At 51.8% G+C, this 17,572-nt stretch overlaps 9 protein-coding genes across 9 annotated transcripts; 5 read left to right on the top strand and 4 right to left on the bottom strand.

Annotated features, from left to right (window-relative positions):
- Positions 1 to 85: 85 nt before the first annotated feature.
- Positions 86 to 1,315, top strand: COCCADRAFT_28035 (uncharacterized protein; the record flags this gene model as incomplete). The annotated part of the gene is made up of 2 exons (XM_007716302.1): positions 86 to 568; positions 620 to 1,315. The coding sequence occupies 2 exons, from the start codon at positions 86 to 88 to the stop codon at positions 1,313 to 1,315; spliced, it is 1,179 nt and encodes a 392-aa protein (XP_007714492.1).
- Positions 1,316 to 2,097: 782 nt separating this feature from the next.
- On the bottom strand, positions 2,098 to 2,355 carry COCCADRAFT_38673 (uncharacterized protein; the record flags this gene model as incomplete). Its single annotated transcript, XM_007716315.1, has 1 exon — positions 2,098 to 2,355. The coding sequence occupies one exon, from the start codon at positions 2,353 to 2,355 to the stop codon at positions 2,098 to 2,100; it is 258 nt and encodes an 85-aa protein (XP_007714505.1).
- A 1,270-nt stretch (positions 2,356 to 3,625) lies between these two features.
- Positions 3,626 to 4,694, bottom strand: COCCADRAFT_101879 (uncharacterized protein; the record flags this gene model as incomplete). The annotated part of the gene is made up of 2 exons (XM_007716314.1): positions 3,626 to 4,195; positions 4,377 to 4,694. The coding sequence occupies 2 exons, from the start codon at positions 4,692 to 4,694 to the stop codon at positions 3,626 to 3,628; spliced, it is 888 nt and encodes a 295-aa protein (XP_007714504.1).
- A 334-nt stretch (positions 4,695 to 5,028) lies between these two features.
- COCCADRAFT_28033 (uncharacterized protein) lies at positions 5,029 to 5,667 on the bottom strand (the record flags this gene model as incomplete). The annotated part of the gene is made up of 1 exon (XM_007716301.1): positions 5,029 to 5,667. The coding sequence occupies one exon, from the start codon at positions 5,665 to 5,667 to the stop codon at positions 5,029 to 5,031; it is 639 nt and encodes a 212-aa protein (XP_007714491.1).
- Positions 5,668 to 6,503: 836 nt separating this feature from the next.
- COCCADRAFT_6877 (uncharacterized protein) lies at positions 6,504 to 7,522 on the bottom strand (the record flags this gene model as incomplete). The annotated part of the gene is made up of 4 exons (XM_007716294.1): positions 6,504 to 6,554; positions 6,607 to 7,138; positions 7,188 to 7,321; positions 7,376 to 7,522. 4 exons carry the CDS (start codon positions 7,520 to 7,522, stop codon positions 6,504 to 6,506), a joined length of 864 nt encoding a protein of 287 aa, XP_007714484.1.
- A 373-nt stretch (positions 7,523 to 7,895) lies between these two features.
- Positions 7,896 to 10,615, top strand: COCCADRAFT_101898 (uncharacterized protein; the record flags this gene model as incomplete). Its single annotated transcript, XM_007716313.1, has 4 exons — positions 7,896 to 8,015; positions 8,080 to 8,192; positions 8,242 to 8,616; positions 8,671 to 10,615. 4 exons carry the CDS (start codon positions 7,896 to 7,898, stop codon positions 10,613 to 10,615), a joined length of 2,553 nt encoding a protein of 850 aa, XP_007714503.1.
- A 275-nt stretch (positions 10,616 to 10,890) lies between these two features.
- Positions 10,891 to 13,825, top strand: COCCADRAFT_38669 (uncharacterized protein; the record flags this gene model as incomplete). Its single annotated transcript, XM_007716312.1, has 2 exons — positions 10,891 to 10,936; positions 11,190 to 13,825. The coding sequence occupies 2 exons, from the start codon at positions 10,891 to 10,893 to the stop codon at positions 13,823 to 13,825; spliced, it is 2,682 nt and encodes an 893-aa protein (XP_007714502.1).
- A 450-nt stretch (positions 13,826 to 14,275) lies between these two features.
- On the top strand, positions 14,276 to 15,767 carry COCCADRAFT_6875 (uncharacterized protein; the record flags this gene model as incomplete). Its single annotated transcript, XM_007716293.1, has 4 exons — positions 14,276 to 14,350; positions 14,404 to 14,460; positions 14,513 to 15,688; positions 15,741 to 15,767. The coding sequence occupies 4 exons, from the start codon at positions 14,276 to 14,278 to the stop codon at positions 15,765 to 15,767; spliced, it is 1,335 nt and encodes a 444-aa protein (XP_007714483.1).
- Positions 15,768 to 16,292: 525 nt separating this feature from the next.
- COCCADRAFT_6874 (uncharacterized protein) lies at positions 16,293 to 17,519 on the top strand (the record flags this gene model as incomplete). The annotated part of the gene is made up of 2 exons (XM_007716292.1): positions 16,293 to 16,895; positions 17,124 to 17,519. The coding sequence occupies 2 exons, from the start codon at positions 16,293 to 16,295 to the stop codon at positions 17,517 to 17,519; spliced, it is 999 nt and encodes a 332-aa protein (XP_007714482.1).
- Between the last annotated feature and the right edge of the window lie 53 nt (positions 17,520 to 17,572).

Below are 17,572 nucleotides of genomic sequence, written 5' to 3'. Positions count from 1 at the left end.
CCAGGCGCCCTTACATCACTCACTCCTCCGTCTGGCCCGCCCCACGCTTCACCTCCACCACCACCGCCGCCATCTCTCGACCATCATGCACGATCCATTCCCCATCGCGCGGCCTGAGAGCCTTGTCAAGTATGTCCAGCCCGTGACTGACTACCTATCTCTCAACACGCTGCCCCTGCACTTCCACGAGGTTGCTGCTGCCTATGTCCTGTACGACGTCACCTACCGCTTCATTGCGCCCGCTTTTTCGCGCATCTTTTTTCCTCGCGTATATGCCACCTTCAACGCTCGCACAAAGTTAAACTGGGATGTCCACATCGTGTCGTTCGTCCAGAGCACCCTCATCTGCGCCCTGGCCCTATGGGTCATGTGGACAGACAAGGAGTTGAATAGCATGGACAGGGTAGAACGTGTGCATGGATACACGGGCGCGTCTGGCTTGATCCAGGCATTCGCCGGCGGATACTTCCTATGGGACTTGGTCATCACTGTCCAGAATGTCAAGATCTTTGGAATCGGCATGCTGTTCCATGCCATTTCTGCTCTCTGCGTCTTTTCGTTAGGTTTCGTAAGTACTTGGTCCAGATATCTGAAAGCAGATCACTCATCATTTGCACAGCGCCCATTCGTAAACTACTATGCGTGCACTTTTATCCTCTACGAACTCTCCTCGCCCTTCCTCAATATCCACTGGTTTTGCGACAAGCTCAACATGACTGGTAGCACCGTCCAGTTCGTCAACGGCCTAATGCTACTGTTCACCTTCTTCTCCTGCCGTCTTGTCTGGGGAACCTACCAGTCAATCCGCGTATTCGGCGATGTCTACCACCTATACATGAGTAGCCACATCCCCCAACACGACCCCGAGGTTGGCAAACTGTCAGACGACACTTATGTCAATAACGCAGGCTTCAAGAATGATCTTCTTCAATATTCCTCTGGCCAAACTATTCCGCTCTGGCTCATCTCCGCCTACCTAGCCTCCAACCTTATCCTCAATGGCCTCAACTGGTTCTGGTTCAGCAAGATGATCGAGACACTACGCAAGCGCTTCGACCCACCTATTGGCACGAGGAAAGTACAGTCCAAGGTCAATGCCGCTCCCGTTGAAATACCCGAAAACGAAAAGGTCTTGATTGAGGGTATTCATGTCTCTACCCCTGGTGTCGTTGAAAAGGACACTGAAGATTATGTCAATATAGCGTCTCCCAAGTCACTTCAGTTTCAGAAGAACAAGAGCGGGACGCACTTGGAAGTCAAGCAGAGCGAGGTTCGCAGTCGGAACCCTTCGCAGAGAGCTGCTCATGCGGCATAAGAATCTCCTTTTTCCCGAAGTTGGTTAAGGGCGGTAAGTATGGAGCAATGATCCCGTGGCTTCGGGATATGCACCGGTTTCATTTTTATCCTTTTCTCCTTTGTCAGGTGCGTCAGTTTTGCATACTGATCCGTCTAGAATCTCGTCTCCGTTTCGCGAATCGTCTAATACACAACCTATTCATTCATCATTTTCTCCTACAACGTCATGCATCATCCCTTTCCCCTCGTCTTGATTTCTTTTTCTCATCTTGCATGACTCGCTTTACAATGTCGATTTGATCGGCAACAAACGCGTATCACGCGTATTTTTTATCTCGCTTGTAATCTTGCGCCCTGGTCATGTTGTGTAGTGCTCATCTTCTCCTTGGCAGTTATTCGCTAGCTTGAAGTCTCTGTATAACAGAGCAGCTATGCCCCGAGTATTCCGCAAGGTGTCGGGAGAGTATTTGTGTCCGCGGCAGACGCCATCCATCTCCACTAGGATGCCTTCGTACGTTGTTGTGAATTATACGGAATATCTCACATTTGTAGTACTCGACATCGACCTGTGGCGGAGACATGCAGGTTTCTTCGTTGAGTCGAAAGGATGACAATCACGAGATGCGAAATACGAAGGCCAACAGTACCCTACTCCTTCCAACGGCAATTCACTTGCTGTTTGTGCGTCTCACTGCACCGTAGGTGACTTTCCCTTCCAAGGTAATTGATATGAACTTTCTAGCTTGACTAGTCAAAACAATGATATACGTGCATTTTAATTTTTCACGTAATCACGTTCCTCTAAGAGAGCCTTGAAAACTGCTTATTCTCCCAGCTCTTTTCCATCTTGTCAATGACCTTATGCATCTTGACTGCCTGTTCGAAGTCGATAATCTCTTGGTCAACTGTCCCGCCCTTTGCGAATAACTCGTAGAATTCACCAATGTTCCTCGCAAACACCGGAAGATCTTTCACAACGTCCGAATACTCCACCTGAATCTCTTCCACACTGTCCTTCTCATAGTCATACAGCTCAAGCTTCTCGCATCCAACAGGCATACCAAACGAGGGATGCGGCAGAAGTCGAATCTCACCCTTGGTACCCAAGATGCGCCAAGTAGCAGGCGGCGTATCTTTGAATGTCTTCCCATTCCTCACATTAATAGATATGGGCGCCCCAGACCCTGCCAGCGTACCATGCAGAAAGATATGATCTGGCGTCTCACGCACATCCTTCCTATCCAACGACCCATCTCCCTTGACCAAAACTAACCTCAGTCCACCTCGTCGCCAACACAGCACTAAACTCGTCAATACCTCCCAAGGCAAAAAAACGCTGCATCAGCCGGATGTCCGAATGGAATCGTGAAAGAATGCCCGCTCACACATGCAATGAAATAATTTGAAACCCTCGATATTTCCAATCGGTTTCTTTCATGCTACGAATGTTTCAGAGGAACATATAATTAGCCAGCTACCAGCTTCGCTGGCATCAAATCGTCATATCTAACCAACCGGACGAAAGGGCGGGCAGGGGAAGGGGAGCAAGTGCATTGGATGTGTAATCCAGTAAGTACTATACTACTCCTTGTTTCCGGAGAGTCCGGACGCTACTACTGTAGCCAAGATGCGTAGTACTAAGGTACTTGTATTATCTCGGATACAGTAGTTACGTAGACTATAAACGAGACTTATAATCTTGCCGAATCAGTGCCGGGTAGATGGTACGTACGTACTGTTTTCATGGTATGTTACTAAGATATTAATCCTGCCATCCCCGATCTCTGAGCAACATAAGGTTAGCGTGGATCATACATAGATTGGATCGTACGCTAGCCATGGTTTCTAACCGATATGCTAGATCCCTGGACTTGTATGGGGTCTGGGTCAATGTCCATGTGGTCGGCATGGATGGTGGGGGCCCTGACTTAGTTGGGGATCAGGTATCGCTGTAAAGGTATTCACTTCGTAGTCATTAACTTAAACAGCGAAGCCACGATAAAAACACATATCGACTCAGATGTTACCCTGGTGTATATTGCAAGAGAGTCAACAACTATCGGAATGCCTATCTAGCTGGAAACAACCGCGAAATCCAAGTACATGGGGTTTTGTTCATCACGCCAGGATGTTCGTTGTGGTATTAGTGAGTATTATTATGTTACATCCTGTAACTAGGCAAAGCAAATTCAATCTCTCATCTCTGTCAAAATGTCAAGATGCCACATTCTGGCTATCCTGACTTCCTTCTTCCTCATTACTCATACGCTCCTGAATCACCTCTGTCACATCCAGCCTGGCATCTGTCGACACCTATCATACAGTCACCTCACAAGCCCGCATTGCTACCCGCGGCCTTGCTTCTCCCCTTCGCCCTCTTTCGGTCTTTTGTCTTTCCCCCCTTGACTTTCGTCAACTTGGCCGGCACCACACCAGCTCGCTCGTAGACTATCTCGACCGCATTCTTCACGTCATCGTCACGGAGGACGGGGTCTTTGGTCTCGCCTTCCTCCTTCTCCATGCGCATGGCGAAGGCCTCGGACAGCACTTCGCTGGCGAGGCGCGCTTGTCCAAGCGTCATGGACGAGAAGACAGTGAGAACTGATACGGTTGAAGGAGTAAGCGATGAAGAAGTCACATTTGACTTCATACCCAGAGTAGTAGCGTTCTTGGCTATCTGTTTGAGGAAGGCATCGAGGGTCGTATCCCACCTCTCCTGGATCAGCGTGTCGGAATCCGTGGTCGACGCTGGCGTGATATCCAGGTCTTGCTGGTTGATGGCTGCAAGATCCTCTCTTACAGCGCCACACTCCCGCGTGATGCGGAGCTTGTTTCGGGTTGACGGCTTGAACTCTACGAGGCTGAGTATATGTGCGGCCTTCTCACGGTCGACGAGGTCCTGTGTGGTTGAAGAGTCGGCTTAGTATACAAGACCTATCTTGAAATACACTTACTCTTCTTCTCTTCTCTCCCAGTCATAAATCTTCAAACGCAAAAACACCAAACATAGCAAGACGCGAAACCAAAACAGCAAAGCGGCGAAACGAAAAGAAAGGGAGTGGGACGAGGGGTTTTCTTACCTGCCAATCCATTCCATAGCCTTCGACATCAATGTCAACATCCTCTCCTTCTTCACCAGCGTACATAGCGTAGCCATACGCCGCATCAGGCAACATAGTCTCGGTCGCACTTGCAGCGACAAGCACACGCTCGTCATCCTGCAGCGTCTTGCTGGGATCGCTGATAGGCTTTGCGTCGATGGTGTAGAGCGCTGCGAACTTGAGATCCAGCGCCAGACGCACGCCCTGGAGGACTTGCTCTGGCTTCTGATACGCCCCGATGACAAAGTTGTCAATGGTCTTTGAGGTGCTCGGGCAGTGGAGCTGGACGCGACACATTGTTTGTGCGTTACTTCTGCGTCTATGTGAGAGTGTTTGTGTGTTTGTGTGTGTGGGTTGAGTGCGGTTGAGTGCAGAGGCGAGAAAGCGGCTAGATGCAGTATTTCTTGCGTTTAGAGTGGGTAAACAAGGTAAGAGAGAGAAAACGTGAGAGAGTAAATATACCGCACGGAGCGTGATTTTTTAATCTGTGGGTGAATCTGGATAGTAAACGAAGTGAAAGGTGAAAGGGAAAGACATGAAGAAGAAAAGCCCGCAATCGGGCTCCCACCTTCACTCACCCACCCCCCCCCAAACAACGCGGACAAAAAGAACTGCCTCGCTAAAGACCAATTCACTTGGAAACTTCAATCTCAAGACCCTCCTTGAACTCCGCCTCAAGCAATCCATCGCCACCGGCTGTAGTAGGCCTAGCCACATAGCCCGCAATACTAACATCCCAACCATCCTCCGCCGCCGCCGCAAACCAGTTAACCTCTCTCAACGGGCGCCTCTCAACCTCCTCACCCTGCTCGTTCCTCACAATCCAGTAAATCCACAGACTCTTGCCGAGCTCATCCTGCTCCATGCGTGCTTCAATCGTAGCAGTAGGCTCCGTGCCATTTACAAACTCCGGCATGGGGACTAGGGACCAGTCGGCCCAGATGTCGCAGCCGACAGTCGCGACGAATGGCTTGCCAGTGTAGAATTCGATACCCGTTTTGATCCATTTTGTGGCGTTGTTGGCGACGCCCTCTTTGGTTAGGTGGAGGACGAGGCCGGCTTGGTCATATCGGCGGAGTTCATCCGAGGGTGGGAGGGCAAAGGTGATCTTTGCGCGCTGGAACTGCTTGAGGGGATAGGTGGGTTGGGTGTTGGGATAGAATGCAGCGTTGAAGACGTTGGTGGAGGGGGGTTTGCGCCAGATGTCTGTGCCTGGTTGGGCAGAGAGGTTGAAGGGTTCAATAGTTTTGATTGTTGTGTTGCTAGACATGGTGGATGTCGCAAAGTTGGCAAATAGAGCAAGAAGTGGTAGTGGCGAGATCATTGTGGTTGGGGAATGTTAAGAGGACCAAGGCTGGGCTTTTATACTTCAAGTTACTACATCAGGAAGTGAGGAGAATGGTACACTGGGATTTAGTCCATTGTGCGTGATTGGTAGGAAGTCGGAGGACTTGCTGGTTTACGTACTGCATATACCACTATACGAACCATTTCTTGATGCTGTTACCGGTTTTCGGGTGTGTCAACCGGAAATTCCGATAGTCTTACCTGCGACATGGTTCGGTAGTGCAGATCTAGGACGGGACAGCGGGATATCCTCGGGCAAAGAAATGCCATCATCTACCACGGTGTATAGTGTTAGTGCGAATCTGGGATCGGAAAGCGGGGTATCCTCGGGCAACGAGATGCAATCACGGTCTATTCCTCACCGTTACACAGCGCAAATGTCTTGCTGTGCAGTTGAGAATGACTCAGGAACTAAATGCCCACGTTTTCACCAAATTTGGGAGTGGCTGAAAGGTGGGTTCAGCTGCGCTTACCAAAACGAGCGGCCGATTGCGAGATATGCTTGGCATGTCAATAATGGCCGATGATACAACAACCAGGGCAAAGGACTCCGAACTCTATTCTGATCCACCATGCATGTGATATCACACGAGCTTTTGTAATCTAACAACAGCCATCTCTCGCCGTGCCAAAATTTCATATCAGTGTCAAAGCAGAAAGTCACTACTAGTCGACAAGTCAATACTTGGACACGAGTTATTCGAAGGTGCACCGGCCCATTCATTCGCAGGTATATACAACTCAAACTCGCAAGGTCTTCTATTTCTTCTCTTCTTTCGGTGGCTCTGGCTTGGGTGTTGGCAGTTTGAACTATAATTCTGTTAGGCACTGGCAGCGACGTTTGGACAGAGGTACAACTTACGTTCTCAGGCTTGAGATCTTCACCTGGACCAACTTGCTCCCATGCTGATGATCCACCACGGAAGTTCCTGAACGCTTGCGTCATCTCAAGTGGCTCCACAACAATTCTCTTCTTCTCCTCGTCGTATCGGATCTCAGTGTATCCAGTCATTGGGAAGTCCTTTCGCAGTGGGTGTCCGTCAAAACCGTAGTCTGTCATGATGCGCCTCAGATCTGGGTGTCCGACGAAGAAGACGCCAAAAAGATCATAGACTTCGCGCTCGTACCAGTTGGCGCCATCATAGAGATCGCACAGACTGGGCACTGGAGTCGCCTCATCGGCATATGTCTTGACTCTGATGCGCGAGTTGTGGCGGATACTGAGCATGTTGTACACGACCTCGAATCGCTGGTCCTTGGTGGGGTAATCGACAGCAGTAATGTCCGAGATTTGAGTGTATTCGGCAGCGGTGTGGTACTTGAGGAAGGTGAAGGTGGGGATGATACCGGAGGGAGGGACATAGATGGTCAATTCATCTTTCCAGACGGAGAATCTGCGTCGCTGTCAAACATTATCCTTCCCTACAAGACCTCTTAACGTACTGCTGGACATATTTCGGCAGACATGACATGATGTACTGTCCGTACTTGTGGAGTGCCTCGCCCTTCTCTTTGAGGCTCTCTGTCGGGTTGACAATGGAGGCCTTGAGCTTGCCAACCGTGTCGCGGGGAGCAAACTACAAATGATGTTAGACGAGACCCAATATCTGCTACTATCTGCCAGTCCATACCCGCATGTTTGGTGTGTCGGAAGCGGGTCCCGCGACTTCCTTGGGCCGGAGTGCCGTCGAGGCAAAGGTGCGCACTGCATTGCGGGAGCAGCTCGAGGCGCGGACGGCGGCACCCAATGGCCGGCCTACAGCTAGCCGCATAGCCATGGTTTGCAGAGGTGGTGGTGAGGGGCTACGCGATGTGCAGCGGGGAAGGGCGACTTGGGGTGGAGGTATCGACGACGTCGTGAAGTTCACAGCTCAACCCGCGAGACGCATGCTTATGTAAGTAGCGTGGAGCGGAACCTGGTGTGCCATCACGCAGCTGCAGCCTCTTAACCCCCATCACCTCCCGTGGATCCCTCTTACTGCGACTGCGACAATCCGGCCGGCGTTTATTTGTACTTCAGCGATTTCCTTGCAGGCCCTGTGTGCTCGTCACTCCAGGTCTTATCCCACCCCCGCATTCATACAACGACTGCCCTCGGGCACCACCCTTACGCTCTAAACCACACCTTGCACCACACAGCCACCCTTCGCCATGTCTCGGGTACAGCAGGACCAGTTCGTCGATGATGACGAGGAAGAGTGCTGCCCTCTGTGCGTTGAGGAGTTCGATCTGTCCGACAGGAACTTCCGACCATGTCCTTGTGGCTACCAAGTGCGTTTCCCTCGCCAAAACTCGGTGAAGCTGTCCCAAGCCGCCATGCTAACACGCGTCTCAGATATGCCAGTTCTGCTACAACAATATCAAGACGACCATGAATGGCCTTTGCCCCGCCTGCCGCCGCCCCTACGATGACTCCACAATCGAGTGGAAGACCATCTCTCCCGAAGAGTGGGTCCCCTGCTCCTCCCCTCTTTGAATACCCTCTGACATTGGGCAGGATGGCACAGCACAAGCAGCAAATTGCGCAAAAGGCCAAGAAGAATGCGCAGATGCGGCAAAAGGAAGCACAAAAGGCCGAAGCCGACTCGCTTAGCCGGAAGCATCTTTCTGGCCTCCGAGTCGTCCAGAAGAACCTCGTATACGTCACGGGTCTTACACCAACAATACGTGAAGACGAACTGCTCAAGACACTACGTGGCGAGGACTACTTTGGCCAATATGGCAAGATCTTGAAGATTGTCGTGAGCAAAGCCAAGGAGAACGCACAACATCAACAGTCGGTTGGTGTCTATGTGACGTTTGCTCGCAAGGAAGATGCCGAGAGATGCATCAACGCTGTTGACGGGTCGCAAAACGGTGATAGAGTGTTGAGGTATGCAGCAGCTCCTTCATGCCATGTGTCCTCTAAATAACTGACATATCACAGAGCACAATTTGGTACTACCAAATACTGTTCAGCCTATCTCCGCGGTGAGACTTGCAACAATCGCAACTGCATGTTCCTGCACGAGCCCGGCGAAGACAATGATAGCTTTACCCGCCAAGACCTTTCCATGATGAACTCGATCCAAACGCAACAGCCATCCCAATCGTCAACGTCACGAGCCGCACCTCCTGCGCATCATGGGCCTCCCGTAGCCGCTGCAACGCCAATGCACCGACAGGATAGCACGGATACGTCGAGTTCAATACATGACGCACCTGGTCTGCCCGCGACTGCGAATTGGGGCAGCAAAGCTCTACTGGAGCGTCGTGCAAGCCGCTCAACGACCGCTTCCAACAACGCTAGCCCTATGGTCACGAATGCGGTACCCGCACAAGCAGCGAAAGCACCTAAGCCAGTAGAAGCTCCGAAGAAGAAAGGAAAAGAGAAGGAGAAGGAAAAGGAGAAAGAGAAAGAGAAGGAAAAGGATAAGGATAAGGAAAAAGAGAAAGAGAAAGAGAAGGACAAGGACAAAGAGAAGGAAAACGAAAAGGAGAAAGAAAAGGAGAAAGAAAAGTCTCCGCAAGCATCAAAGTCGACAACCTCCGAGTCTACCACCGCATCTGCATCCACTCCTACCATACGCCCTTCCAAACCCCGCAGTCAGGATTTCCCAGACTTGCTCAAGATCATTTGCTCGCCCGACTTCAAATTTGTGTTCTCTAGTGCAGTTCTTTCCGAGGAAGAGTTGAAGGCTGTGACCGAATTTCCTCCGTTGCTTGATCCAAATGGAGGCGCAAAGCGGCGCGCAATGAAAGAAAAAGAAAAAGAACTTGCTGTATTGCGTGAGGCGGAGGGTGAAGTGAAAGTAGCTTCCCAACAGCAAGCGCCAGCCGCTGAACGAGAGGACACTGAGGCTACTGCAGGGGGTAGCTTGCAGTTGGGCGGGGAACCTGAAGATGGACCTGACACAAGCACCAACCATCTCGGTCAGCATGCAATCGCACCACCCGGTCAACAGGGCTTTGGCGGTAGCCTCTTTGGGCAGAACACACCTTTGACTGAGGACTTTAGCACCCTTGGGTTGAGCAACAGAGGCTTGACCCCACAACAGCAGCAGCAGTTACTGCTCTCCAACTTCAAGTCTGGCACTCAATCCACTGGCCTGCTAGGCAACATGCAAAACACTCAGCCCCAGCAGCACGGGATGACTGGAAATGCTTCTGGACACAACAGGCATACTTCCCGCTTCAGCTTCGCCAACGACAGCGCTTCAGCTTCGGCGAATGTGCAGCCGGTGGCGAACCAGAAACTGATGAATCAGCAAAATTCGATGATGCCAAAGAACGCCAACCAGTTCAATCCAATGTCCCAGCATCAGCAACTGGGCGGACAATTCTTCACCAATGTGCAAGGACCGCCTCCAGGACTGAAGCCGACTGGCACACCTCCTGTCAGCGGGACTGGTATGTTCGGTCAAGGTCACGGCTTTGCTACTGGCGGCCTTCCCTATGGGACAGGTGCCACTGCAAGGAATAACAGTGACGCGATGTATCAGGATCTGCTCCGCAGCCGCAACATGGATGGTGGTGCAAGGCTAGCTGATGCTGGAAAGCGTGAGTCAATGTTTCCTTCTTTCCTTAATCAACACTCCACGACCTCTACACCTGCCCCTGCCCCTGGTCTTCTGAGCTTCCCTTATGGGCCTTCGCCTGGCGCTTACCAGGAATCTGGTTCGCAGAAATCTAAGAAAAAGGGCAAGAAGCACAGGCATGCAAACACCTCTTCTTCTGGAGGAGGTGGCCTTGCTGATGTCCAAGACCCGAGTATCTTGCAGGCAAGGCTGCATCAAGGTGGCATGGCTGGTCAGGGCCTGTATGGCCAAGGTCAAAGTGGATTTTCTTCGCTTTATTCAAACAACAACTACGGCGGCGCTGGACGATGGTAGTAGTTTTCTTCTTCTACATATTGGTCGGCCGGTTGGCCAGACATACTGTCTTAGTACTTATTGCAACGGTGGCTGCATGGCGTTTTCGGTTTATACGGCGACTGCATCGGCACAGACTCGGTGCTCTGACACTGGCATGCCTGGCGTTTTGATTGGGCTACACGGTCACTGTCAGAATTTCTTGACGCTGCCACGTCTTTACGGCATTTTTTCTGCGCCTTTCACGTTTCCTTTATCATTTTTTTTATATCTGGGTCGTTTGCGCTGTCCTGCCGATGCAAAGGTCAGCTTCTCTCGTCGTCTTCGTCATGGCCATCGCATGTACGTAACTACCCCTCCTGCCGCAATCAAGTCGGCATGCTTACTTTCTAATAGAGAGGTGGCTGCACTATTTTCTTGCCTTGCCAGTGACGAAGGTGCTCGAGAGACAACCCTTGTAGCTTGATGTATATTAAATGTTTTGCCAGTATCACTACCTTGACCATCGTCTGGCGGCCGCCGTGGTCACCTAACTTGTTTTGGCATTGCGATTGTTTCGAACCGTGCGAAAATCTATACTGACACCTCTGTGTAGATGATGTACCACTCAATGCAGAGGAGCAAGCATCCATCAATGTCGATGCGCTGGTCAATGACAGCGACAATGAGCCCATTCGAGCCATGCCAATCACTCCACTTAGCAGCCACTTTCTTGAGTATTCTCGCCGATCCACTCCTACCATTCCACCTGGTTTCACAGCCCCGGTTATTCCAAAAACTGTCATTGAAGAGTCTCGTGTTCGGCCAGCATCTCGGCCAATGTCTAGGACTGCATCTTCAAGCATTACACCGGCTGTGCCTGTTGTGCCTGTTGTGCCTGTTACGCCAATACGAACATCAACGCCCAGTAAGGCTGGCAAAATTAGACAAAAGGGCGATTCTGCAGAGCCGGCAACACCTACCACAACCCATGTGGCAACTCCTGCAACCAATACTCAACCTACGACACCCTCCAAGGTTTCGGCACCCAAGGAAACTGTTATCTTCCCGCAAACCTCCAAGGAGCCTACACCGAGAGAAGCCTCTAGGAAAGTCAAGGGCGAAGCTGAGACACCCAAGACTGCGCCTGAAACAAAAAAGTCCATGTCAGAGGCAGCTACAAAGGACGTGCCTAAAGCAAAGGGCGCTTCTAAGAAGAACCAAGCTCAAGCACAAACGACTCCCAAGAAAGAGCCACCGAAAGAACCCATACAGACTCCAATCGCTACTGCAACCCCCACGTCTTCTACGAAACGACAGCCTCCAGGCAAGCTCGATATCGTAGCGGCAACCAAACTACCAAAGGACGAGGGATCTCCAGCTGCAGGACCAGGCAAAGCAGACTCTCAGACGAAGCATGATCGTTCGGTATCGGTTACAGCAGCCGGTTCGGTGCCTCCAAGTCCTGCTGCTGTGGGAACAGGATCTCCAATTAAGCGTGCGGGACCGCCGAGGACTCTTCGTGTTGTTGCAACACCAAAGACTGAAGTCCCACCACCCCTGTCTGCGACCACAGCACCGCCTCTCCCCCATATCCCGACTGTTGATAAACTTCGATCTAGGCAGGCGAGCATCGCCTCAGTGAACCAGCCAGGAACTCCTGTAAGTGAACTGATATCAGACACTGCTTCAATCACATCTACGTCTTTCTCTCGGGCTAGCTCACCTCCTCCCGTGGTTGGAAAGGTCGGTACTGCACCCGTGAGGAAGAAAACCAAGTCACAAGCCAAGAAAGATCGACAAGAACGCAAAAAGCAGATAGAAGAGGAGCAGCTCGAAGACAACAAGTCGGATGTTGAGGTTGTGCAAGCTCCTATTATTGGTCGTAAGAAGAAGGCAAAAAAACCATCAACCAACTCGAAGCCTGTAGCGGTAGCTGCCAAGAGTCAACCGGCTTCGCCCAAGCCGGCTACGGTTGAGGACGAGCATGCTGAAGTGCCAACAGCCACAGCTCATAAGGTTCCTTCAGCAAAGGTTTCTGCTGCAGCTACGCCCGAGCCAGAGCCGGAACGTGAAGAGTCAAAGGAAAAGCGCGAGCATACTGCACAATCAATCATGGCTGATCTGCAGCGCACCGGTGAATTGATTGCGTCTAATCTTGAATTCTTCAAGCCGCTATCGTCGTCGCTTACTCACACAACTCGCAACACTCAGATGGGCGGCGCGGTTGCGCCTCCGGACTTGAAACTACACTTTTCCGAGGCAGACTTGGAAACGCTGGCTAAGAAGAAACCTCTGCGCCTCAACAGTGAAGATGGGAAGTCTGAATCAAGGACTCTGATTACGCCAGGCGGGAAGTTTTTCTGGGGACTCAGTGAAGAGCTGGAGGCAAAGGCCCTTGAACTTGAGAAGCGGATTGACGAGCTCAAGGGCCCTGGCCGTTTCCATGCTCGGAAACCAACAGCACACAGCCACGGTCTGGCCACGCAGACGAACGATGTCCTACCGGCCATTGCGACGGCACTCAAGGAAGCAGGCAAGAAGCTAAATACTAATGGCGGACAGCAGATGCCGAGGCTTGATGTTCCATCTGGACTGTTAGGCTCAACAAACCTTCCTTTACCGCCAGTACAGGGACAGGATGCATCAGTTGCACAGGCTCCAGTGTCACAGCAACAACAAACACCAGCAGATGCCGGCGGTTATTTGAACCAATACGTGCTTCCCCGCACCGACAACCCACCACCGAACCAGCCACGTCCTGAAATGGCGGCAGTGGGTGGACCACCTGGTGCAGGAACGGCAAACATGTCTGTCAATGCAAATAGGTTTGCCAAGGCAGCAAAGGCGGTTGTCGAAGGGGGTGCAGTGGGAAGCACCGAGATTGATGGCATGGGATTCATGGCTGCTGACAAGCTGGGAGGCGTCTTTGTACAGGGTCTTGAAGCACTTGTAGGAGCCGGCCTAGGCTATCAGTCGACGCAAGAAGTGGGTCTTGACAGCAATGGTAACATCATGCTTGGACAAGGCGCAGGCGGACTAGACATGCAGGGGCTGATGAATGCTATTGAGACGACAGCAGGTATGGGTGGATACAGTGGTAACGCAAGAAGAGGAAGAGGCAGCGTGTTGACCATGGAAGAGGCGGAACAGGCAATGCAGGCAGCGAGAAAGGAGCACGATGTTCTGGAGAAGAAGCTATCAGCACTGATCAAGAAGAACAGGAAGCTGGCATTGGGAGCAGCAAAATGAGGGTGTTGGTTTGGCAAGCAGGAGAGCAGGCACGTGGATCGTATAGGATTACTCCATCAAGCACAGGCAAAAAGCTTATTGTGTAGCGTGATCGTGTTAGGCTGGCGATGGTAGCGCCGTGCACAAAAGCTAGCTAGAGCAAGCAATGCATTCGTATCAATAGCAACACGTCGAGCAGAATATGTGGTGAGGCTAAGAATAGCCATGTAGAGAGGAAAGGGGTGCAGTAGAGATGCACCTGACACGAGGCGGCGCGTCAGTGATTCGCCCGGCCAGCTCACCGCCAACGTGGGCGGCATCTGGTCAGGGTCCACCAGCTGGTTCCTGGGACGAGGCCAGATTCTCAATTGCTCTAGCACCACGCCTTTTGTGCCTCTGAATTCTGTACACAACAGTCTCTTTCTTTTTCTCTCCTCATCCACCCCCGCACACACTGAAGCCCGCACCAAGATGAGTCTCCAGCCGCCGTCCCTCGCCATGAGGTCCAAGTCGCCCTCTGGCGGCTCCACAAAGGCCGTCATTCTGGTATAGAGCACCCGCTGCAAAAGTCCAACAGCCATGTATACTCACACGCGCAGGTCGGAGGGCCCTCTCGCGGTACCCGCTTCAGGCCGCTGTCTATGGAACTGCCAAAGGTATGTATGCCCCTCTGCCCCCGTCGCCCGCACCCCGCTGATGATCCCACAGCCGCTCTTCCCCGTCGCTGGCCACCCCATAATCGAGCACTGCTTCCGCGCAATCACAAACGTCCCTGATATCAAGGAAGTCTTCATTGTCGGCTACTATGAGGAATCCGTCTTCCAACCCTTCATCAACGCTGTGTCAACCAACTGGCCCCACCTGAGCGTTAAGTACCTCCGCGAATACCAAGCATTGGGCACTGCTGGAGGTCTCTACCACTTCCGTGATGTTATATTAAAGGGCAAGCCCGAGAAGCTTTTTGTTCTCAACGCAGATGTCTGCTCCTCGTTCCCGCTGGTCGAGATGCTGAAGCTGTTCGAGGACAAAGACGCCGAGGCTGTCATGCTCGGTACCAGAGTCGCAAACGAGGCCGCCTCCAACTTTGGATGCATCGTCTCGGATGCGCATACCAAGCGCGTGCTCCACTACGTCGAGAAGCCCGAGTCGCACATTTCCAACCTGATCAACTGCGGTATCTACCTCTTTGCGACCGAGTGCATCTTCCCCGCTATCCGCAGCGCTATCAAGCGACGGACCGAGCGCCCACGGCTGCTGTCATACCCCTCCAACGAGAACCTCGAATCTTCCTTCTACCAGAACGAAGACGACGACGACAGCAAGGAAAACGCTGTCATTCGCCTCGAGCAGGATGTGCTGTCGGATATTGCCGACAGCAGGCAGTTCTTCGTCCTTGAGACAAAGGACTTCTGGCGCCAGATCAAGACTGCAGGCTCTGCCGTCCCTGCTAATGCTCTGTACCTCGCCAAGATGTTCCAGGCGGGATCAGAAGAGCTTGCTGCCCCCTCTGCCAACATTCTGCCCCCAGTCTACATTCATCCCTCTGCTCAGATCGATCCAACTGCCAAGATCGGACCCAATGTCTCCATTGGCGCCCGCGTCGTCGTCGGCGCTGGTGTACGTGTGAAGGAGTCTATTGTGCTTGAGGACTCTGAGATCAAGCACGATGCATGTGTGCTGTACACCATTATTGGCTGGAACAGCAAGGTCGGTGCGTGGGCCCGTGTTGAGGGTACACCAACACCCGTCACCAGCCACACTACTAGCGTCATCAAGAACGGTGTCAAGGTTCAGAGTATTACCATCCTCGGTAAGGACTGCGCCGTCGCAGATGAGGTCCGTGTGCAGAACTGTGTCTGTCTGCCATACAAGGAGCTGAAGAGGGTAAGACATATAATTACGAGTATATTGAAAGCTTGGCTAATTCATTCAACAGGACGTCTCTAATGAGGTCATCATGTAAAATGATGTGAGACTTTACAGTACGCTATTGATCGATGATAATGAAGGGACAACGACATGGGAATCTGTAGTGAACGATTAGGAAAATAGCACCGCTAAGGGGCGTTTGAAAGAAAAATCAATATAACACAATCTATGAGGAATTTCAACCAAATACTCGCAGCATAAAACAGAGACCAAAAATGTGTGTATATGATTTGCGAGGAGCTATGTTGAGTATCATCAGTTTCTGTCAAGGATGTTCAGGGCTACCCGCGTCTAGACTCGATAGGGTATCGGCGTTTGAACATTGCATCTTGTCACTTTGCCAACACTCACACTCTTCTGCCATACTTCATGAAAAAAATTGCTACGTCAGGTGATACCCAGTCTCTTATAACACCGTAACTCTGGAACTTGTCACTGCCATAAAACTCAACCACCACCAGCCTCAATATTAGCAAAATCCTTTTTTTATCGAACCCGCCATCAAACCACCAAACTGCCATTAAACAGCAACAAAAAGAGAGAGAGAGAAGAGCACACCATGTCAGACATGCAAGCCGCGCTCCAAAAAGCGCGGCACAAACTGCACAACAGCGACAAACCCTGGACAACATCCCCAAGTCTGACCCCCACACCCTCCCCATCCGCGCGCTCCACCAACCCCATTTCACCCACGCACTCGTCCATCCTCCCAAGAATCGACATATCCCCCTTCCTGCACCCCTCCTCCTCAGCCTCCTCGCGCCTGCAAACAGCGCAAGCCATCAACGCCGCATGCACAACCTACGGCTTCTTCTACCTCACCGGCCACGGAATCCCACAGCACCAACTGGACTCGGTCATCTCCCTCGCGCGGCAATTCTTTGCCTTGCCTCTAGCCGAAAAACTCAAGATTGAGAGATTCGACGCGGGGACTCTACAGGGCGGCGACGGCGCACGCGGGTACCAGCGCCTCTGTACCGATGATGACGGTGGCGGATTACAGGATCTACAGGAAGCTGTGGATTTCTATGCCGAGTGGCCTGAGGACTTGCGCGAGGAGGGGGATGCAGGACCTGGCAGCGTGAAGAGTCTCCAAGGAAGGAATTTGTGGCCGGGGGAGCCGGGGGAGTTGAGGCGAGTGTATGAGGAGTATATCAAGAGGGTGAGTGAGGTTGGTGAGGCGTTGGTGCGGGCGATGGGGGAGGCGTTGGAGTTGGAAGGGGAGGGGGAGAAGGGGGTTGTTGAGGGGGCGTGTAAAGGGTCTTTTTGGGTGCTTAGGATGATTGGGTATCCGCCTTTGCCTTCCTCGTCTGCTTCTTCTTTTTCTTCGTCTTCTGGGACGCGGGAGATGAGTGGGGAGGAGGGGGAAGAAGAAGAACAACAACAACAGTTTTCATGTGGCGCACACACGGATTACGGGTGTGTTACTCTTCTTCTCTCAGACGACACACCCAATGCACTGCAAATTCAGCTTAAAGACGGCACGTGGCTTGATGCCGATCCGGTCCCCGGCGCGTTTGTAGTTAACATTGGGGATATGATTGAGCGGTGGACGAATGGACTGTGGAAGAGTACTCTGCACCGCGTTATCCATCGAACGGGGGATCGATATCGCATTAGTGTTCCATTCTTCTACGAGCCGAATTTCTACGCCCAAGTTGCGCCGTTGGAGACGTGTGTGAAGAGGACGGGGGGCACGCGGGTGTATGAGAGTAGTGTGTATGGAGAGCATTTGTTGACGAAGGTGTTTAGTAATTTTTATTATAGTAAGAGGACAGATTGGTAAAGTGTTTCGCAATGTATATATATGCATGTATGTATGTATGTATGTGTAATTAC

This window comes from Bipolaris zeicola (assembly GCF_000523435.1).
Source record: "Bipolaris zeicola 26-R-13 unplaced genomic scaffold scaffold_134, whole genome shotgun sequence".
Classification (NCBI taxonomy): domain Eukaryota; kingdom Fungi; phylum Ascomycota; class Dothideomycetes; order Pleosporales; family Pleosporaceae; genus Bipolaris; species Bipolaris zeicola.
The sequence above is the reverse complement of the archived record's forward strand: the minus strand, read 5'-3'. Positions and strand labels throughout refer to the sequence as shown.